Here is a 23,808-nt window from a genome sequence, read left to right as displayed (position 1 = left end):
TCCCTCTGTCTCTTCCCTCTCTCTCCCTCTCTCTTTCTCCTCCCCTCTCTTTCTCTCTCTCCCACGACCTCTCTTTTGCATGCTCTTCTTATCACCCCCTCCCTCTCTCTCTCCCTCTCCCCCCCTCACCATCTCTCTCTCCTCTCTCTCACTCTGTCTCCCCCTCCCCTCTCTGTCTCTCCTCTCTCTCCCTCTGTCTTCTTTTTCCTCACCACTTTTTGTTTGTTTGTTTGTTTATTTCTTTCTTCATCAGTCTCTCTCACACTTAACGTGCACATTTTACGTGTGCTAGAGACAAGTCCGACAACCTTCACCTGTCACACAGTCACAGTTATCGCCATTCCTTTGTCAAGGGACAGAACCGCGACACACACAAAATCGGCGCTCGATTAGCCGATCTGTCGTTTTTAGTAACCGCCCAGTCGTAAAAGACGGCGTCAGTGTTCAGTTCACTGTAAATTTGGTTACTGCAAGTTTTTAATCTACAGTTTGCAAAAAATCTCGTTTGTGTGTGTGTGTGTGTATGTGTGTGTGTGTGTGTGTGTGTGTGTGTGTGTGTGTGTGTGTGTGTGTGTGAATCAGCTTAAATGCCTGTTTTAAAGAAAAAAAATCATTTTTATTTGTGTGTGTGATTTTCGCACTTCGTTTTGATCGATATGAGGTGTCCAACGCACTTTTTTTTGTTTTCTTTTCAAGTTAAGGCAAGAATGTAGAAAGACAGAACAGGACAAGCAAAACGAGGATGAACACACACACACACACACACACACACACACACACACACACACACATACACACACACACACACACACACACACACACGAACTCGCGCACGTGTACTCACACACACAGATAAAATGGCCATACATTCGCTCGCGCACGCGTGCACACACTCAGTCACACACACACACACACACGAACTCGCGCACGCGTACACACACACACACACACACACACACACACACACACACACACACGCGCGCGCGCGCGCACACACACACACACCCCTGATGGTTATGTGCTGTGAAAAAAGAATCAACAATAACGAGAATGCTCAAGCCCTCTTAAACAGCACGTCAGTACATATAAAAAATGTCTCAGAAACGGGTACACTACCTACCATCGTTTCTATTGGTTATAGAAGGCTCGATAATGATAATGTAACAACAACAAAAACAACAATAATGACGATGATATTAACAATAGTACGGCCAACTGATGAAATAATTATGTACGTTTAAAATCAGTAATAACTGTAACAATAACATTCACATCATGTAAGCGCGCACGCGCGCGCGCACACACACACACACACACACAAAATCAAAGCTGTCAAAATAGTTATCGACATTGAACAGTTGGATTAACAATCTAACTTAACTACAGTGATTTGCAAAACTCTTCAGTCACTGAATGTGCGCGCGATACACGTTTACAACCTTTGACACATCCAGGCCTTTTTTGTACTCCAAAGGTAGACACTACAAGAAACAGTACAGACAAAATATTTAAACAGTATTCCAGAACAAATCTCAGAAAGTTTACACTTAGTAACAGAGTAACAAATTATTGGAACAAATTAACAAACAATATCAAACGTGCACCTAGTATAAATACTTTTAAGAACCTCATAGATAAACACGAGTTATTGACAAAAGCGAAATATGACTTTGATGGATAAAATGACTGAGCTAGTCAACGACCTGACCAAAAATGTAAAGGAGTAAATTTGAAGGGGCATAAAAAGCCAAAAATGGCTAAGTTGTATAAAACAACGCCCCAAATCCTGATCCTGATCCTATACATTAATGGGCTTGTTGGCTGAGAAACTCGACTCATAATCTCGACCAATCACCATAAAGGATGGACAAGGGGCACAACTGTGATGGAACAAATACGAAAAAGCAGACGAGCCGATAATTTCAGTGAAAAACTGGGGCAGATGTGGTAAAAATTTCGGCTGTGTTTTTCAGCAGTGGATGATACTTCTAGCAGCTCACGTGGGCTTATTCCAAAGTAAGTGTCAAATTTTACATGTTGAAGACATGATTGTTAAAAAGAAATGAAAAAGACACATTAAATTTAATTTAAGACAGTGGGTAATGGTAAAACTGTAGGGCGCAGCACATGTCAGTAGTTTAAAAAAAAAGAGAAAGGCTTTTTATCTCTCCCACCCGGACATTTTTCTGTGTGTTTAAAACATGTTAAGTGGACGTGTATCTTGTCTTTTTTCCTCCTATCCCTCTCAGCTACCCCCCCCCCCCCCCGTCGGCACCCCCCCTCCCCATCCCCCCGCTCCCCACGACGTGCCGAATTGACAAGTGTGCAGATAACGGACAGGAAGGTGGACGTGAGAAAGGGGGATTTGGTGGGGGTGTGGGGGGGGATAAGCGTTGCGCGCGCGTATGTGTGTGTGTGTGTGTGTGTGTGTGTGATGTTATTTGAACTCTCTTCTGTTGGTCTTCGTCTCCCTTTGTCTCTCTGCCATTGTCTATGTCTGAGTGTCTGTCTGTCTCTCATTCTCTCTCTCTCTTTCGCGCGCGCGCGCGCGCGCGCGCGCGTGTGTGTGTGTGTGTGTGTGTGTGTGTGTATGTGTGTACCCCATCTTCGTCAACTATTACATTATGATGTGAAATGGCGTGGAATAAAAGCACTGAAACTGCTAATATATCTTTGTCTCTGTCTGTCTGTCTGTCTGTCTGTCTGTCTCTGTCTCTCTCTATGTGCTTTTCATTGTATTCCAGTCGATCACTGTTTTTGTGCATGTGCACACACACAAACACACACTCGCTCTCTCTGTCTCGTTTTCTCTCTCTCTGCTTCTGTCTAATCTCTACCTCTCTGTCTCTGTCTGTCTGTCTCTGTCTGTCTCTCCCTCCAACTCTCTGTGTCTCTCTCACTCTCTCTGTGTCTCCCTCCCTCTCTGTGTGTCTCTCTCACTCTCTTTCTCTCTGTCACACTCTCTCTCTGTTTCTCTCTCACTCTCTCTGTCTCTCTCTCACTCTCTCTCTCACTTTCTCTCTGTCTCTCTCTCTCTGTGTCTCTCTCTCTGTGTCTCTCCCACTCTCTCTGTGTGTCTCTCTCACACATTCTCTCTCTCTCACTCTCTCTCTCTCACTCTCTGTCTCTCTGTGTGTCTCTCTCACTTTCTCTCTCTCTCTGTCTCACTCTCTCCCTCTGTCTCTCACTCTCTCCCTCTCTCTGTGTCTCTCTCGCACACACTCTCTGTGTGTGTCTCTCACACACACTCTCTCTCTCTTTCACTCTCTCTCACACACTCTCTCTGTGTCTCTGTGTGTGTGTGTGTCTCTCTCTCACTCTCTCTCTCTCTCTTTCTCTCTCTCACACTCTTTCTTTCTCTGTGTCTCTCTCACTCTCTCTGTGTTCTTCCCTCCCCCCTACTCCACCCCTTTCCTCCACACAAATCGTGTTTGTTTCATTTTGCTTGGTTCTACATGCTAGTTGCCAGCCAATTATCCGAAGGCACTTTGGAAGGCATTCATTTTCATTTGTGGTCCAATCAGTTGGAGGTGTTTTTACACAATCTCGTTTTGTTTTTTGTTCCATTTAAGCAAGCTTCACACACACACACACACACACACACACACACACACACACACACACACACACACACACACACACACACACACACACACACACACACACACACACACACACACACACACACGCACACACACACACAAACACACACACTCTCTCTCACACTCCACACACACACACACACACACACACACATACACGCACTCACACACACACACACACACACACACACACACACACACACACACACACACACGCACACACACACACACACACACACACACAGACACACAGACACACACACACACACACACACATACTAACTCTCTCTCACTCTCTCTCTCACACAAACACACATACACACACACACACCGCAAAATGGATCCTCGATGAGAGAGAGAGAGAGAGAGAGAGGGAGTGGGGGGGTTGACAGAAGGAAGAATTCGAGTCTCCTTCGTTGTGTATGATTGTGTACATCAATGCAAGCATGCAGACGTGTAAATACATACATGTGAATCAGTTTCAGTTTTCAGTAGCTCAAGGAGGCGTCACTGCGTTCGGACAAATCCATATACGCTACACCACATCTGCCAGGCAACTCTCTTCAATCCAATGTTATATGTCTCTCTCTCTCTCTCTCTCTCTCTCTCTCTCTCTGTGTGTGTGTGTGTGTGTGTGTGTGTGTGTGTGTGTGTGTGTGTGAAGCTTGCTTAAATGGAACAAAACTGCCATGTGAATCATATGCTTGTATGCTCGTCTGTCTCCCCGTCCTGTCTCTGTGTCTGTCAGTCTGTCAGTGTGCTTGTCTGTCTGTCAGTGTGTCAGTCTACATCACTGTCTGTTTCTACCTGCCCACTTGATGGCCCCCACACGAACGACTGAGCCATAGAACATTGGATTGAACAGAGTTTCTCTTGGACTGCCTCGCTGTAAGTCACTATGTCTGTCTGTGTCTGTCTGTCTGTTCCTGTCCGACCACTTCACTCCCTTCATCTCTCTCTCTCTTTTACACTTTGCGTTTGTCTCTATCAAACTCACTCTCCTCCCAGCATTGACACTGTCAGAAGCTGGAACGAAGAAGACACGTTTGGCACTCAAGGCTTGACCAGCGCCTTTAGCTTGTGCGTAGGTCAGGCGTCTGTTCTTTATTATATTAGTAGTAGTGTTATAATTATTGTTGTTGTTGTTGTTGTTGTTGTTGTTGTTGTTGTTGTTGTTGTTGTTGTTGTTCTTCTTCTTCTTCTTCTTCTTCTTCTTCTTCTTCTTCTTCTTCTTCTTCTTCTTCTTCTTATCATCATCATCATCATCATTAAAGCCGATGTGTTACGTATATAGAACAGCCCGCACGTTTTGACACCACCTTAAAACTCAAACCGAACGGAGACACGTGAACAGGCCACGTTTTTTTGTTTGTTTTGTTTTTTTCTCATAAAGGGTGAGGTGTGTACAGAATCGAACCCACGTCCCTCACCAGTGGTCTGGACCCTCACCAAACTGACAACCAAGTTACCGAGTGCCTCGCTGTTACCCCCACGAAATAAAGACACTGCATTGGTAGTCCTTGGTGGTTCAATTGACCAAACAGTATGCCGTTGGCGCAGGCAAAACGTTGCCAACAGGATTGGCTAATACACTGAAGAGGTTCACGTCACCAACTGGTCCTGTTCTCTGAGAACCGTACCTCGCCGTTGGGTGGGGTCTGACGGCCTGACCAGCGTTGGGTTTATTCACGGGTCAGAAGTTTGTTTATGTAGGTGTGGTGAAGCGTGTGTGGATCAGCCCGCACGCTTTGACACCCTTTTAAACATGAAACTGACACCTTGCCCTGTATCAACCATCTCTTCCCCTGGTGAATTGCGAGGAGGAGGAATTTTGCTTAATGTCCCGTCACACATGTCGGTGATTGAAGACATTTCGTTAGAGTATTGTATTTCTCTTTTTTATCACAACAGATTTCTCCGTGTGAAATTCGGTCTGCTCTCCCCAGGGAGATCGCATCGCTACACTACAGCGCCATCCATTTGTTTTATTTTATTTTATTTTTTCCTGCATGCAGCTTCTGTTTGTTTTTCCTATCGAAGTGGATTTTTCTACAGAATTTTGCCAGGAGCAACCCTTTTGTTGCACATAGGACCTCGGTCTATCGTCTGATCCGAATGACTAGCGTCCAGACCATCGCTCAAGGTCGAGTGGAGGGGGAGAAAATATCAGCGGCTGAGCCGTGATTCGAACAAGCGCGCTCAGATTCTCTCGCTTCCTAGGCGGACGCGTTACCTCTAGGCCATCACTGCACATGTGCATTTGAATATTATCGAGGTGAATAACGACACGTATCGCCTATTAGTATCAATTTTGTTTCCTTCTTCTTTTCATTTCTGTTTTTTTTCTTTCTAAAATCAATGTTGTGTTTGAGTCAGATCCAGTAAGACTGGAATATTATTGCTGATGATGATATTGCTGTTCTTAAGACCTGACCAATGCGCTGGCTTCAAGCACGTGTCAGGCATGTGCTCTATTTTTTGTTTTTGTTTCTTGTTTGTTTGATTTTTAAATATTTTAAACATATGTGGAATAGCTCATATGGATTATTCCGCACAATTTGACACCTCCTCGAAACTGACTCTTGATTGTTTCTGTTGATTTTAACATTGCTCTTAGAATAATAACAGATGATCGCTGATTGTCTTTTCGCCATTTTTCTGATTAAAGGAGAAATATTCCTTCCTCTCTTTCATATCATTTACCGTTACCTTTCTTGTCCGGGTCAAAACACACAGTTTGATGTTGTGTCCTCAGCTGAGAAGACATTATTTTATTATGTGGTTGATGTGACGCAGAAATGATTCTGGATGTCAGCTGAGTTTGATGCGATCCTCTTGGCGTGATACGGACAGTGTTTCATCTGTTTCATTTTCAGTGCAGGACCATCATCCCTGCCTTGTGTGGCAGAAATTACCCTCTTTTTGCTGTTCGTTATTCCCCCCCCCCCCGCACCCCCTCCGTATTTCTTCTTCTTCTTCCTCTTCTTCTCCCCCTCCTCCTCCTCCTTCTTCTTCTTCTTCTTCTCGTCCTCTCCTTCTTCTTTTTCTTCTCCCCCTCCATCTTCTTCTTCTGTTTTTGTGATCTTTCTGCTTTTCGAGTCGGCCATATATATAGATATCAGTTGTCAGTGCCTTGATGATAAATTATGCGGAATGATACAACACAAAATTTCGTGGCCTTGAATTTGGCTGTGTGGACGGCTGGGCTGGTGACACATTAACTATGACTGTTTTTAAATGCTGAACTGGAAATATTAAGTTAAACGGATCGTGATGAATTTCTGCACAAAATTGCTTCGATTGAGAAATAACTCGCAACCACTGATAAAAAAGACACACAGAAATACACACAGACACACATAGACACACAGACACACACACACAACACCCCCCCCCCCCCCCCCCACACACACCACGCCCCCCCCCCCCCGCTAACCCCCCCCCCCAACACTTAGCATCGATGTTAACTTCGCAAACAGTGAAAATAGAAGCTTTTTTTTTAAAAAACACAAATTCACAAACAATATATTGGACAGGAACGCTCGCTTTCCATACGAGTACAGTATAAAGAAAAGAACCACGTATCCCACATGCGCCGTTCCCCAGGTATGCCGATAATCGATGCAGGTAAGTGGGGTCACGTTGGAGTGGTCCCTATCCAAACATTGTTCACGGCTTACGCGATGGGAACAGCAGGAGCACTTAACTGTATTGACCCGGCTCTGTTAGTTACGGAAAGACACAGCCAGCGACTCTCGGACGGAAGGGTTGTACAACACACATACATACATGTACCTTCGCGTGAGCGCGCGCGCGCGCGCACACACACACACACACACGCGCGTATATATATATATATATATATATATATATATATATACACACTCACAGACAGACACATATACAGACACACACACAGACACACAAACAGACAGACATACACACACACAGGGGCACATATACATATTTACATACACATACGCACTCTCACATACTCCCACAAACACAAGCGTACACATACAGACACGCATAGTCACAGGAGAGAGAGAGGGGGGAGAGAGAGAGAGAGAGAGAGAGAGGGGGGGGGGGGGGAGGGAGGAAAATAATAAAAATGGATGCAATAGTAGAACGGAGAGAATGATGGCAATAACATTCTTTCAGAGAAACACACAGACACAGACAGACAGACAGACACACATACACACACACATACACACACACACACACGCACACAGAAAGATAGGGGAGAGAGACAGAGAAGAAGAAGAAGAAGAAGAAGTAGAAGGAGAAAATGAAGAAGTAACATTTAAAAAAAAAGGATACTATTGCAGAAGGAAATCATCTAGAAGCATCACCTATTTGGACCTATCAAAGCCAACAATGCTCACATCACACGAAAAAGCCGCCAGTGTTTTAAGGAAAAGGGGAGGGACAGAGGGAGGGATAGAGGGATTCTGAACACTGTGTGTATGTCAGAGCGAGCGTGGGAGACAGAGACTTCTTCTTCTTTCGTTCGTGGGCTACAACCCCCACGTTCACTCGTATATACGCGAGTGGGCTTTTACGTGTACGACCGTTTTTAACCCGCCATGTAGGCAGCCATACTCCGCTTTTGGGGGGAGACAGAGAGACAATTTGGCGAATGATTAATGGAGGTCAAGGTGGTGGTCGTCTTAAAATCAAAGCAGAGAGGTTGAGGAGGCTGAAGATTAAAACAGTTAAAGGTTCCATGGTCTTTTAAGGTCAGCGAGGCAGTTAATTCGCATTCACTATGTCTAGGGTTCAAGTCTAGGGCGGGGTCCGGCCTTTCCTTTTCCCGTTTTAATCTTCCCCCAACTGAAGTCAGTAACCTATTCACACCTGCGTGGAATGAGGAAAATCGGAGTAAGGTGTCATACTGGATGTCAGCCGAGTTTGAAGTGATCCTCCTGGCGGGATACGGGCAGTATACTACGACTACTACTACTACTAATGTAGATTTATATAGCGCCCTTTCTCACTAAGAGCTCAGGGCGCTTTACATGAAAGAAAAATATTACAAGTAACATAAAACGTTCATGACCACTCTTTCTCAAAAACCCCTCCCCCCACTCACACTCTCCCTTTCCCACTCTACATACATCCAAGTGAGCTGACATGGGTGGTGCTGGAGAAAAGGAAGCTGAGAGTACTTATAGATAGGTTTTAAAAAGATGAGTCTTTAGTGATGAGCGAAAAGCAGAAATAGAATCAGATGCACGGATATGATGAGGCAGGCTGTTACAGATGTGAGGAGCAGCAAAGAAGAAAGAACGTTCAACATAGGTTCTTGCACTGACATGAGGAAGTTTCAAAAGTTTCAAACAGTATTCATTTCATCTGTTTTCATTTTCAATGCAGGACCATCATCCCTGCCATATGTGGCAGAAATTACCCTCTTCTGGGCCGAAACTGGGCATCGAACCCCGGTCACTGGTGAACACTGGATCAGAAGACCTAACGCCAGACCGATTTGCCACGGTGCCTCCTTTTTCGTGGAGAAGGTACCAAGGCGGAAGGGGAGGTGGTGGGGGGTATGTGTGTGGGGTGGGGGTGGGGGTGCTGAGGGGGATTAGCCTGTGGTGAATTGGTTCCTGCGGGGGAGGACACACTTCGAAGACTTCATTTTCCATTGGCCACGAGTAAATAGTCCAGACTGTGGGCGATATGTGATTGTAAAGAAAGGTAATTTTCCAGTACGATACCAGTAAGAACGTAAAACGATGGATAGCTCTGCTGTCAAAAAATGTAAAATCAGTGCCACATTAAATCACACGAGAATTGTTTAATTTTGGAAGCAAGAATATCAGTGAAAACATAATTTATGTGTAATACCACGTACTGTTTGCATGAAAAATACATGCATGTGTTCATGCTCATAATCACACGAATTTGAACACATGAACATTACCTTATATGTGCGAGCAAACGAGGAAGAAACAGAGCGGAGAATGATATATATATATATATATATATATGTGTGTGTGTGTGTGTGTGTGTGCGGAAGAGAGAGAGAGAGAGAGAGGGGGGGTGGAGGCTTGGGGGATGCGGAATTTCGAAATGTTTATAGTAGTTGAAGATCAGCTGGGCCTGTAGAATCACACTGAACAAATCCACCCTTCAACCCAGACCCACCCCTACCCACCCGATCCATCCCCCCAAATCTGCCACACCCCCCCCCCCTCAACCCTCACCCCCAATGCTGACTGTACCAATGTTGATGCAAGCCCCTTTTCCGGCGGCGCGAAGTGAGCAGCCAATTAGCAACACATGGTGGCACAGCAATGGCAAAGCCGCCTTCTCTCTGTGCTTTAACCTGTCTTGGGTTGTCGCATGTTGTTGTGATAGTTACTTGTCCGGGCGCCCCCCACCTCCCTCCTTCCCCACCCCCCTGCAGGGAGTTTGAGTGTCTGCGTTAGTTGTGTTGACATTGGTACTTTACCTTTTGTTTCTGCACCGTAATACAGGGGACGTTGACACAGTTCCACTCCTAGGGGAGCCGCCTATGCCTTGGGCTGTAGATGTATATAAAAGAAACTGTGGCTTAGGGAGAAGTGATAGTGTGTGGAGTGGTCGTTTTGCCCCCAAGCAACCTCCAGTTTTGCTGTGCTGTGGCTCTGGTTGATGCGATTTTGATGATATCATTTTTTGTTGTGATCGACATCGTAGTCGCGTGAAGACAGAAACAACAACAACAACAACATATCATTTCACTGTTCTATAAAAATCGCTGAAGGAGTCGGAGTAAGGATTGAGCCATAACTATAGCGATGATAAAAAAAATTATGTGTGCAAGTATTTAGAAAATTATATATCTATGATCATGGCATTGTCTTTCCAATAGCGGTTCGGTGACACAAAAGAAACAGCGGTCGATGAAAGAGAAGTTCTTGGTCTTCACTTTTTCTGTTCACACCTCAGGTGGCATTGATTCACTTATTTTGACCCTCAAGATGGACGTCATTTGAGTGGATGACTAATTAATTTGATAGCCACTCCTGTTCCGCTTTTATCGAACATATTATATAGGATACTTGTTTTAATAATCTTGATGACTTTTAACAATGCACTGTGCACTGTATATACATCTAAAATTAAATTTTGGGCAGCTGTTCTGATGTTATCCCGCTCCACAATAGCTTTTGAGTACTTCGAGGACGGAAAATAATGTCTGATTGTACCTGGATATATGTTTTTTTATCATTATTAGCACGCCGGTTTGTACGATTGATTGCAAAGTGGATTCATGAAACTTCAACATTGGAATACTTTGCTCAGTTCGTGGCCTGATTCGTGTGTGACTCAGCTCTCTGCGATTTCCTTCGCGACTCAACTGTCTATGATCTTCTGAGGTTTTCTTTTGTGTATGTGTGTGTGCTTGGCCCCCCATTACGCTTCTCTTCACCATGGCGGGCATGTCTACAGGAACCAAGGGACAAGACCTGTGGAAGAGGAAAACCTTCCCGATCACCATCCCCGCCCACATCCGACTCTCCAAGTTCCAAGAACACCCCGCCGCCGACGGACCAGAACCACCCGCCTTAACCCAGACCCCGTCCACCCCGGGTACAGCAAGCCCAGGGCGGGACAACCCTGTTACACCCGCCGGGTGCCTCACCAGAAGGTCGTCCAGCCAGTCCTTCAAGCGGCTGGTGAAGAACGCCAGTAACGTGTCCGCCTTCCTGGCCACTGAGGGCAGTGCGGTGTCTGCGCAGAACTCGGCGAGGAGTGAGGGGGAGGTAGAGCTTCGGAACGGGGGTGGATCTGGGAGGAGCACCCGCAAGTTCCTGTACAGTCTGGCCGCTGTCAGCATGGAGAACAGGTAGTGTGGTCAGTCTGTGACAAAATCCACCATGATCCCACGGTAATGTGTAGTAGTCAGACTGTGACGAAGTGTGTGTGTGTGTGTGTGTGTGTGTGTGTGTGTGTGTGTGTGTGTGTGTGTGTGTGTGTGTGTGTAGTCAGACTGTGACGAATTGTGTGTGTGTGTGTGTGCGTCTGTGTCTGTGTCTGTGTGTCTGTGTTGTAGAGGGAAGAACAGAGCAGTGAGATTATGCAATACATTAGGCTGTTGATGTTCTCATTTTGTATTGTACTGTGGGCATCTGTCACAAGCAAAAGACACACAGCAGTGGAGATGTGCCATGTCAGGGCGTAAAAAGCTCGGGGACCTTATACTATACTATACTATACTATACTATACTATACTATACTATACTATACTATACTATACTATACTATACTATACTATACTGTGTGGTTCGTCCGCCGGGATCGACGAGGACCATCTAGTCATCCTGGGGGGTGGGTGGGTTGGGCTCTGTGGGTACGCAGATGACTGATCAGGCCAGTCCGCGCCCGGGAGGTTCTGACTATAGTATAGTATAGTATAGTATAGTATAGTATAGTATAGTATACAATACTATACTATACTGTAATATGATATAATATGCTAATGATTTAACATAATATAATAGAATATAACACAATATAACACAATATAACACACACACACACACACATACAGCACATACACACACACACACACACACACACACACACACACACACACACACACACACACACACATATATATATATATATATATATATATGTGTGTGTGTGTGTGTGTGTATGTGTGTGTGTGTGTTGTGTGTATGTGTGTAACCAGTCGTGTTGTGACCGGCAGACGATCGTCAGGCGGTTTCCAGTGGAGGGGAGGGTCCAGGAGGGAATCTGGCAGCTCCGCCCACAGCCGACTCGTGGGGCTGGCAGGGAGCGTGCGCAGAAACAGCGCCGCCACCGAGCAAAGGGCGAGCACTCTTGGGGGAATAAACAAGCTGGCCACCCTTGCCAGTCTCATGGGCCTCAAGCAACGTGCCCAGGAACGTCTGAGAGGGGCCAAGAGCAAGGTGAGGGAGGGGTGTGTGTGTGTGTGTGTGTGAGGGTGGGTGGAGGGTGTGTGAGTGGGGGCGTGAGGGTGCGTGTGCGTGTGTGTGTGTGTTGTTGTTGTTGTTGTGGGAGGTGTGGGGGAGGGCTGTGGGTAATGGAGGGGAGTGAGGATGTGGGTGTGTGTGTATGTGTGTGTGCGCGCGCGTTGTGTGTGTGTGTGTGTGTGTGTGTGTGTGTGTGTGTGTGTGTGTGTGTTGTTGTTGTTGTTGTTGTTGTTGTTGTTGTTGTGTGTGTGCGTGCGCTGTGTACCTGTGCATGTGTTTGTGCGTGTGTGTGTAGAAAGCTGAGATGTGTGTCAGTGTACTTTCAAAAGCTGCTGGGAAGAGAATAGCGGTTAAGCTTGCATTCGTGTGGACAAAGGTATGCCCCGCTCCCTCCCCCCGCCCTCCCACCACATCTCTCTGCCCCCTCACCCTCGTATTACGTATTAGTCCCAAAAGACCAAAGGACTCAAAGAAAAAACAACAACACGTATTTCTGTCTGTCTCTGCCTATCTCAACCTCTCTCTGTCTTTCTCTGTCTTTCTGTCTCTCTCTTTCTCTCTGTCTTTTCTGTCTGTCTGTCTGTCTCTAGCTATCTCTTTATCTAGGTTTTCCCAAAGTCTTTGTCTTCCTTAAAAAATTTTTTTTTGTCGGGGTATAGTTCTGAAAATGGCACATAAAAAACACACTCGCATATAGAAACACTCTTTGAGTGTCAAAATACCCGATACATGAAAAGAAAAAGAGGTTCAACGTTCGTTCACAAACATCGCTGTCTCCAGGCCATGTGGAGGAAGCTGAGGATCTGGGGTCGTGTCGTCGGTGTCCTGTCAAGACTGCTTCGCCAGCTGTCAGCTTCTGCCATGTGAGTACCTGTCTGCCATGCCATGTGAGCACCTGTCTGCCATGTGAGTACCTGTCTGCAATGTGAGCACCTGTCTGCCATGTGAGTACCTGTCTGCCATGCGATGTGAAATACCTGTCTGCCAGGTGAGTACCTGTCTGCCATGCGATGTGAATTACCTGTCTGCTGTGTGATAAGATAAGATAAGATAAGATAAGATAAGATAACTTTATTATCTCCAACTGGAGAAATTTGGTCAGGTGCATTATCACAACATAGACAAGTAAACAACATGGGGACCATAACTGTAAAAGCCAACAACAGCCCCAACAAATATTACGAAGATACAAATGTAAAAAATATCACATTCATCGTTTCATACATACATCCACACACTGCAGGTAATAACTAGTATTCTTAATGTAAAAACAGAAAGAATTAAGAAACATTATTTGGATATAATTATAAACATAGCCTACTATACTGCACATTGATTATAATAGACAGATAAGATAAGAATAAAGATGAATTGCGGAAAACCACAACCAGATAATCAGCACACACCCGCACCGCACCCCCCCACCCCACCCCACCCCACACACGCGCACGCGGATAACTTGATCAAACAAGAGTAATAAACATATGTTCTCAAATAAAAGCATTTCACATATTCGCTTTTAAAAACATTGCAATTAATTATTACATCGTAATTATTAAACAGAAATATATTTAGAATATGGACGTTAGCATTAGACATATTCATTGTACATTCATCCTGCATATTGCACATTATTCTTCCTACATACTGCACATTCATTACAACCAATTGTCACGTTTTAAGCTCAGTAAACACACACACACACACACACACACACACACACACACACACACACACACACACACACACACACAAACACACACACACACCACAACTAGAACAAGGTACAGCCTATCATGCACGGACTTTCACACGTCTCACATGAGAGTGCGCGCGCGCACACACACACACAGAGTTCTCAAGAATTTAAAAGGTGGATTGAACGTGGAATAAAAGTCTTCAGAGCTCTGGATTTCAACTTAAAAGTTCTGTAGCGTCGTCCTGATGGCAATAGCTCATAATACTTTGCTAAAATATGGGTGTCGTCAGTTGCTATCTGCCTGCTTTTTTTAACCACTCGACTTTCATACAGCTCTTGCATACTAGCTTGTTTCACTCCCACAATTTTACTGCATACACTCATGACATCGTTCAAAACACGCTTACTCCTCACTCCCAAACTTCCATACCAGCACATAAATGAAACTGTAAGCACAGACTCGATACAACATCGATAATAACTTTGAAGAATATTTGAATTTATACCAACATTTCTAAGCTTCTGAAAACAAAAAAATTCTAGATTGACATTTCTTATGAATGGAATCAACATTTCTGTCAAAAGTCAGCTTATTGTCTAAGATGGTCCCTAAATATCTATATTCATTGACCCTCTCCACTGTTTGACCATCAATAACAAGGTCAGCTACAGGCAAGGGGTCTTTCCGAAAATCTATTAACATTTCTTTTGTTTTCAATACTTTGAGATCCAGATAGTTTTTCTCACACCAGGAACAGAACTTTTTAATTTCACTGAAATAAATAGCATCAGAGTTGGACAGATCTTCAATTGCTGAATCATCAGAATATTTTATGACAGGAGTTTCCTCCGTGCCTCTGCAGTCATTTGTGTACAGTGTAAAAAGAACAGGGGACAGCACTGTACCTTGGGGTGCACCAGTAGAAGTAGATTTTAGAGAAGAGTGGGCAGAATGAAAGCGGACGGACTGAGTTCTATTGACAAGAAAACTTATTATCCAAAGAGTAAGCTTCGGATCAACATCCATGCCTAGCAGTTTGAGGGCAAGGAGATGAGGTTGTATTGTGTTAAAAGCAGAAGAGAAGTCAACAAAAAGGATACGAACGAAAGATCCCGTGTTATTCAAATGAAGGAAAGCATTATGATGGGAAGTACCTGTCTGTCATGTGATGTCAAGTACATGTCTGCCATGTGAGTACCTGTCTGCCATGTGAGCACCTGTCTGCCATGCCATGTGAGTACCTGTCTGCCATGTGAGTACCTGTCTGTCATGTGAGTACCTATCTGCCATGTCTGCCATGTGAGTACCTGTCTGTCATGTGAGCACCTGTCTGCATGTGAGCACCTGTCTGCCATGTCATGTGAGCACCTGTCTGCCATGTGAGTATCTGTCTGCCGTGTGAGCACCTGTCTGCCATGCTATGTGAGTACCTGTCTGCCATGTGAGCACCTGTCTGCCATGTGAGTACCTGTCTGCCATGTGATGTGAAGTACCTGTCTGCATTGCGATGTGAAGTACCTTTATGCCATGGGATGTGAAACACCCTGTCTGCCATGGTCGTTTGCCCTGAAATGACCACTTGAGGTCCTCTGGGCCGGGTTGCACGAGGCTATCTTTGCAGCGCTAAATTTGCTTGGAGTTAAGAATGTTCATAAGTACACGGAATGTACCGTGGAGTTGGGGACATTAAGACAGACAAGCCAAGACGGCGCTGCTCAGGTTCGCTCGTGCCAGCCCAGCCCAAGGCTATAAACAACAAAGGTTGATTTGTTGGTCTCTGCACCTTCACCACTGTATTCTGTTGCCAGACTTCCACCCCCCCACCTCCCCTGTCTCTTTGTCTCCTTGTCACTGTGTGGAGGGGAAGGGGGGGTTCCTAAGGGGGGTGTGGGGGTGATGGGGAGCACTCTGTGTGACACGAAGTGATGGGTACCATTCATGTTGAGGAGCGGTAAGATCTATCGTTTATGATAAAGTTCCAATGGCTTAACTGTGCTTTCATATCTGTGAAACTGCATGTTTGGTGCATATCTATTATGCATGTGTGGGTGTATGTGTAAATGTGTGTCTTCATGTTTCACATTTATTTGCTTATTTATCATCATTGTAATCTTATTTATTTATTTATTTATTTATTATTATTATTATTATTATTATTATTGTTATTTTATTATTATTATTATTACTACTACCTTTTTTATATTATAATTATTATTTATTTATTTATTTATTTGTGTAAGCTTATCTATTATTTATTCAACTTTTTTTTCCCCCCTGAAGGCCTGACTAAGCGCGTTGGATTACGCTGCTGGTCAGGCATCTGCTTGGCAGATGTGGTGTAGCGTATATAGATTTGTCCGAACGCAGTGACGCATCCTTGAGCCACTGAAACTGAAACTCCAATGGCTTTTTCTGAAGCAACCCTCCAAGGAACTATTGAGGAAGACAGACGGAAGGGGATAAATAAGGAAGGAACGATGGACTGACAGCATTGCAATTTGGACGGAGGGATAAACATTTGCAGAGACACAGGCTTTTAGTTTGACACACCTTGAAGAATCTGGTGAACAATCCTGAGTGACATCGTAATGACTCTTCAGATTTAAGGCAGAAGAAGAAGAAGAAGAAGTTTTTAATAAGTTTGCTAGTAGCCGGGATGGGGAAAATGTCCTTAATCTAGACCCGTGTCCTTAACGTTGCTTCACATCGTGTTGAGCAGGACAGATCCTTCCAGTCCCTTCTACAGCAGTCAGGCTACAGACACGTCGTCCATGCCACTAGAGGACCTGTTGGGGGAAGCGGTGGATAAGGACGACGACATGCTCTTCGACCCCTCGCGTTTCAAGGCCAACAGGCAGGTGAGTGGGAAAGAGAGTTTTTTTGTTTGTTTTTTTTAAATATTTTTTTTTTGCGCGTGCATTTGAAGAAAAAACAAGAGCAGGTAAAAGAGAGATAACTCATGATTTTTATCGTGTGATTTTTATTGTGTCGATGTCCCCCTCAATCCCCCCTTCGATAAAAAGAAAAAGAAGGAGATAGGGAGGGGGGTGGGTTGGGGGGGGGGGGGGTTATCAGACAGACAGACAGATTTTGTATATTCATCTTCATCTTCATCTTTTTTTTTTCTCTGAAAGATAACTTTTATTCTGTTACACTTTAGCATACATTCACGCTCATGTGTCCTTGTGTGCGCGGAAAATGACACAAACACACAAACAGACAGACAAACACACACCTATTTGCACACAGCACACACACACACACACACACACACACACACACACACACACACACACATGTTCTCGCACTCATAAGTCATAAACACGCACGTGAGGGCCGACACGCCAAAATAATTCTGAAACACACACGTATTCACCCAGGTCACTCAAACGCTTTATCATCGCTATCTTAAACTTTGAACACATATTTCTACACGAACCAGCCAGTTGGAGAAATAGATGGACTTTCTGTAAACCTTGTATGAGGGAAGGAAGAGGGGGCGGGGTGGGGTGGGGGGGGGGGGGGGGGGGGGGGGGAGATGATACTGAGGGGATAGAGCTGACACCATGGACTGATGTACAGAATTATGTTTATAAGTCATTGGGGCCCTCGCACGAGTAAGACGTGCCACAGGGCGGATTTGAAGCCCGGCGTCCCGTGTGCACGGCCGCTGATCATTTTCTGTTGGTGTTGTGTGTTGTATTGCAGAGGCGAGTACCGCAGGAGGCAAAGAGAATTCTGACCAAACCTGCAGCGGAGAGGACACCGGAAGAGATACAATATGTGGGTGAAGAAACGTCATGGTTTTTAAATTTTTTTAAAAAATTTGTGTTCGTCTCTGTCTGTCTGTCTCTGTCTCTTTCTCTTTCTCTCTCTGTGTCTCTGCCTGTCTCTCTCTCTCTCTCTCTGTCTTAATTTTTTTTTATCCATCTGTCTCTCTGTCTCTGTCTGTCTGTCTGTCTGTGAATAGAATACAGTGGAACAGAATGATTTTATTTGTCATGAAAGAATAGAGTTTGTAAGACACCACACACACACACACACACACACACACACACACACACAATATATATATATATATATATATATATATATATATATATGCGTGCGCGTGGTTTTGTGTGTGTATGTATGCGCGCGAGTAAGTAAGCACATGAGCGTTAACATGCCTTTGTGTGTCACAGGCTATGATCGGAATGAGGAATATTCCCCAAGTGGCAATTTTCCCGATGCGAATGCAACGCAACTTGGCCCAGTTTGGCGAATTCCAGTGGTAGGTTTAAAAAAAAGGGCGAGATTTCTAGCTTTAAAATTTTTTTTTTTTTTTATATACTTTTTATCATGTTTATGCGGTGGGCCTGTTATTTTTGCCGTCATACCAGATGCTAATTTGTTAGGTAGTCCTACACTTCTCTAATATTTTTTGTTTCAGCTCGATCATCAATTGTAACAAAGAAAATGAAATATACTTGTGTCATTTTGTTTGTATACCTGCTCTACCTGCTCGCGTGCTTCTTGCTGTTTATGTACGAGAGAGTGTGTTTGAGTGAGGGAATACATGTGTATGCACGTGTTTTCGCATGCATGCGTATTTTACATTCGCGCGTTTATCCGTATGTGTTTTGTGTATCCGAGTCTGAATGTGTGTGTGTGTGTGTGTGTGTGTGTGTGTGTGTGTGAGAGAGAGAGAGAGAGAGAGAGAGAGAGAGAGAGAGAGAGAGAGAGAGAGAACTGTGTGTGCTTGAATGGTTCTGTAGGCCTACCTTTCTTAATCCGTTCGCTCCTTATTTACCTTTTTATTTATTTATCTTGTTTTTTCATTCTTTACATTTTCTGTGTGTTTTATAGCCATGATAAATTGATGAATAATGTGATATGATAATAACGTTATGAATTTCCCCCACAAATACAAACTTTTTTTTTTCTCATCATTCTCGGTTGATTTCAGTTTTGAAGCCAAACGAAGGATTCTGAGGCAGGGCCATCCAGCAGATGGCTTTTACGTCATTCTCTATGGCAACGGTGAGTCATAGAGTAGACACCATTCTGTTGCCATTGGCTAAGCCTTGTCTTTGTGTGACAAATAATCATTTGACCTTGCAGACTGTAAAGACTTTTATTTATTTATTTATTTATTCATTATACACTGATACATAACACCCTATGGGTGCCTTCAATCTGCTTCAGTAAAACAATTTACACTCAGACACAGACATATGCCGTTATATAAATAAATAAATAAATAAATAAGTATATATATATAATTATATATATATATATATATTTATATAATCTTCAAACGGCATTCTCCAAGCAAAAGAAATCAATTCAGGTCTGCCTGATATCACGTTTATACATTTAGATCTGAGGGTGTAATTTTTTAACAAGGAATCACATATGTAAATCTTGATCTCTCTCTCTCTCTCTCTCTCTCTCTCTCTCTCTCTCTCTCTCTCTCTCTCTCTCTCTCTCTCTCTGTGTGTGTGTGTGTGTGTGTGTGTGTGTGTGCAGTGATCGTGGCGGTCAAAAACGAAGAGACAGGCTTTGCCAAAATTGTTGTGGAGTTACCCAGAGGAGAGACGTTTGGGGTGAGACAACCTTTATTTATTCTTTTATTTTCAATATTTTCACGATTCTTTCACTCATACACGCGAATATACACACGTACCAATAGGCATACATACATTTCGTACGGAAGCACATGTACAGACGCGCCAACACAACAAAACTGAATTACACTTATAGTCACGTGTAAACGTAAATGATGTAGTCCTATCTCTCTCTCTCTCCCCCTCTGTGTGTGTGTGTGTGTGTGTGTGTGTGTGTGTGTGTGTGTGTGTGTGTGTGTGTGTGTGTGTGTGTGTGTGTGTGTGTGTGTGCGTGCGCGCGCGCGCGTGCTTCGGTTTAACGTCTGTTTATGAAATATGATTTTAAACCAAAAAGAAGAAAAAGATTCACATTTAAAGGGGTGAGTATAGTGTACTAATTCTAATGTAAGCTGCAGTTTAAGTTTTTTTTTTGTTTTTTTTTTAATATTAAAGCAGATGTGAAACAAACTTTCAGATTTTAAAAATCTTAATTTTCTTTTTTTAATACCAATAACAATAAATCATCGAAAACACCTTTAAACGATCTACCCGTTAAACTGGGTATAAAAAGCTTTAAATCAGCATATCAGCATATTAAAAATGTTTGTGTGTATTTGAAAGGTGTGTGTGTGTGTGTGTGTGTGTGTGTGTGTGTGTGTGCGTGTGCACGTGCGTGTGCACGTATATATATATATGTGTGTGTGTGTCCGTGCGTGCGTGCGTGTGTGTGTGTGTGTGTGTGTGTTGGACAGGACATAGCTATAGTCAGCGGAGGCGCCCGGAATTCGTCCGTTTTGACCAAAACATACACTGAACTGCTGTACATCTCCAAGTCTGTGAGTGACAGATATTGTGCGCGTCACTGTACGTGTGCGTTTGCGTGTGCATGTGTGTGTGTGTGTGTGTGTGTGTGTGTGTGTGTGTGTGTGTGTGTGTGTGTGAGAGAGAGAGAGAGAGTGCGCGACGGGCGCGCGCACGCGCGCGCGCGCGCGCGCGTGTGTGTGTGTGTGTTTATATATATATATATATATATATATATATGTGTGTGTGTGTGTGTGTGTGTGTGTGTGAAGGAAAGAGAGAGTGTGTGTGAGAGATAGAGATAGGTAGATAGACAGACAGATAGATAGATAGATAGATAGAGAGAGAGAGAGAGAGAGAGAGAGAGAGAGAGAGAGAGAGAGAGTTTCATCAAGTAAATATAGGCATAAGTACGAACTGAATATTTTTTGTAAAAAAAACCCCAAAAGAACCCCACCATGTTATGCACGGTAACTGATCGATTTGAATCAATTACTGTTTTACACAAAGACTAAAAACATCTATTATATATTAAATATGAATGCACAAAAAAATTTTAACAAAAGGAACAGCAGCTGTTTTTGTTGTTCATCATTTACTTTCTGCTTGTCTTCCAGGTCTATGAGAACACGTTCATGTCAGGAGGATTATGTATTGAATATGAATGAAAAACAACAACACGTTAATCCTTTCACCGCCAAGCTAGCATTTATGCACAGGCGTGGTAGAGGACCCATGTCACTGAAAGGTGACCATTCATTGGTCTGTTATCCATGAACCTACTGCTCTTAATGTTCGGTGGTAGGATATATGCCACATTTTCTATACATCGCAGGGGGAATCCCCAGCTATTCTTAGCCACTGTCTTTTCTGCATATATACCACAAGGCAATTTTGTACTCTAAATTGACTGGCGGTGAAAGGGTTAAAGCATAGAACAGCTGTTTTTTTGGTGTGTTTTTTGTTTTTTTCTTCTTTTTTGTTTGTTAACCTTGTACTTTCTTCTTGTCTTCCAGGTCTATGAGAACACGTTCAGGTCAGGAGGATTATATATTGAATATGAATGAAAAACAACAACACGTTAAAGCATAGAACAGCTGTTTTTTGTGTGTTTTGTTTTCTTTTTCTTTTTGTTTGTTCACCTTCTACTTTCTCCTTGTCTTCCAGGTCTATGAGAACACGTTCATGTCAGGAGGATTATATATTGAATATGAATGAAAAACAACAACACGTTAAAGCATAGAACAGCTGTTTTTTGTGTGTTTTGTTTTCTTTTTCTTTTTGTTTGTTCACCTTCTACTTTCTCCTTGTCTTCCAGGTCTATGAGAACACGTTCTTGACAGGGGGAATGAAGAGCATCAACGATCCTGATCACCATGACTTTCTCGGGTAGACTGGATAACAATGGCTTCTTGTAGGCTTATGTTAAATCAGACAATTGTATCTTGCCTAATTACCCGTGAAATGTTGTATGTTACTGATTGGTAGAGAAACAACTGTTATGTGTTGTGGAATGTGGCTGCCTATGTACCTACCTACATACTTACATACCTACCTGCCTTCCATACATACATACATACACACATACATACATACATGCATACACATACTTGGATATACATGTCTATGTATGTACATCACTACATGTATGCGTGTGAGTGTGTGTGTGTGTGTGTGTGTGTGTGTGTGTGGGTGGGTGGGTGGGTGGAGAGAGAGAGAGAGAGAGAGAGAGAGAGGTCCATTCTGATACTTTTTTTTTGTCTTTTAGTGTGTGTTCAGAGTATGTGTTATGAAGATGTACTTTGGTTATATGCTACAAATAGATTTCAATAGATTACTCAGCGCCATACATAGTACCGCGCGCGCGCGCGTGTGTGTGAGTGAGTGAGTAAGAGAGAGAGAGAGAGAGAGAGAGAGAGAGAGAGGGATGGGGTGGGGGTCTGTTCTGATATCTTTTGGTGTGTGTTCAGAGTATGTGTTTCGAAGATGTTCCTTGATTAGCTGCTACATCTAGACTTCAACATTTACTCTGCGCCATACTTAGTCATGGCACTGTGTGTGTGTGTGTGTGTGTGTGTGTGTGTGTGTGTGTGTGTGTGTGTTTCCAGCTCCTTATCATTTCTGCGTGGCTGGCCCATACAGAAACTTTCAGACAAAGAGTCAGAGAAGTTCGTGCGCTTTATGTATATACAGTGAGTATACCTACCTTTCTACAACATTTGAGAGAATATCGATATGACTCGTTGGTTGGCTGGTTAATTTGGATAACTGATGAAATGTTCATGTCTTACCGAAAAAAACTGAGTGTACCTTTGAGAACTGATTTGAATTTTGGCATATTGTGGATAACACATACAATAGTACACAAAGAAGTATAACATAACTGCACATGAATACACACATATTTACAACTGAATTTGTGGGTGTTAAGATGGTTCCGCATTTGTATTACGAATTAGGTTCTGCATAACTTCAATCAGAGGATGATAATGAAACAACAAGAAGAAAAAACAGGACCCCCCCAAAAAAACCAAAAACAAAACAAAACAAAACAACAAAACAAAACAAAAAAACCCTCCCAAAACAACAAAAAATAAATAAAACAAAATTAAATAAAATATAATAGATAAAAAATAAAATCAGTGTGTATGTTTTGTATCATTTATTCATTTACGTTCTGAACCGTTTTGATTGTTTTGAATCTATATATTTTCTGGAAATTAACAAATAAAGAGGCCAGGAGATGAAATGATTAGCAAATAGTAAAGAGTGGTATTGCCTGTGTGTTCTCCGGCTTGTTCAGGATTAAAGAGGCCCTGCCAGTCTTGAATAAAAACGTATTTGTGTTTGAACATTTCTTGTCTTTGCTGCTGTGTGCACATGTCAGATGATCGGTATAAGGACAGGCCCGGCGCTTCCTTTTTTAAGGAAGTGTCTGGGTTTGTTCCAACGTACCTTTTTATTTACCTGTGTGCTAACTGAATCGGTAGCGTAAGCGGCACTGACTTGAAGTTGTGTACCTTGTGAATTAAGAGAGTTACCACTCTTTACTATTTGTTAATTATATAGTTTCTAGAGATGACGCAGCCACTGGTGCTTTCCTGTCATCGTACGGTTGTGCATTCATCTTCTTGATGATGGTTGTGGTTGGTTGATTATTTGT

The 23,808-nt window shown here is 43.3% G+C and overlaps 1 protein-coding gene across 1 annotated transcript in view; it reads left to right on the top strand.

The window, feature by feature from the left end:
* Positions 1–1,909: 1,909 nt before the first annotated feature.
* The window catches only part of LOC143299864 (uncharacterized), a 38,816-nt gene continuing 16,917 nt past the window's right edge, over positions 1,910–23,808 (top strand). The window contains exons 1-12 of the mRNA XM_076613357.1: positions 1,910–2,016; positions 11,046–11,442; positions 12,310–12,532; positions 13,337–13,419; positions 16,976–17,114; positions 17,965–18,039; positions 18,441–18,529; positions 19,205–19,278; positions 19,768–19,844; positions 20,597–20,680; positions 21,964–22,034; positions 22,754–22,837. Coding sequence (XP_076469472.1) covers positions 1,980–2,016; positions 11,046–11,442; positions 12,310–12,532; positions 13,337–13,419; positions 16,976–17,114; positions 17,965–18,039; positions 18,441–18,529; positions 19,205–19,278; positions 19,768–19,844; positions 20,597–20,680; positions 21,964–22,034; positions 22,754–22,837 — 1,433 coding nt within the window. The 5' untranslated portion in view covers positions 1,910–1,979. The remainder of the gene's footprint in view (positions 2,017–11,045; positions 11,443–12,309; positions 12,533–13,336; positions 13,420–16,975; positions 17,115–17,964; positions 18,040–18,440; positions 18,530–19,204; positions 19,279–19,767; positions 19,845–20,596; positions 20,681–21,963; positions 22,035–22,753; positions 22,838–23,808) is intronic.

The sequence above is a fragment of the Babylonia areolata genome, chromosome 25, assembly GCF_041734735.1.
Source record: "Babylonia areolata isolate BAREFJ2019XMU chromosome 25, ASM4173473v1, whole genome shotgun sequence".
NCBI lineage: Eukaryota > Metazoa > Mollusca > Gastropoda > Neogastropoda > Buccinidae > Babylonia > Babylonia areolata.
This window is presented reverse-complemented; position numbering and strand designations above follow the sequence as displayed.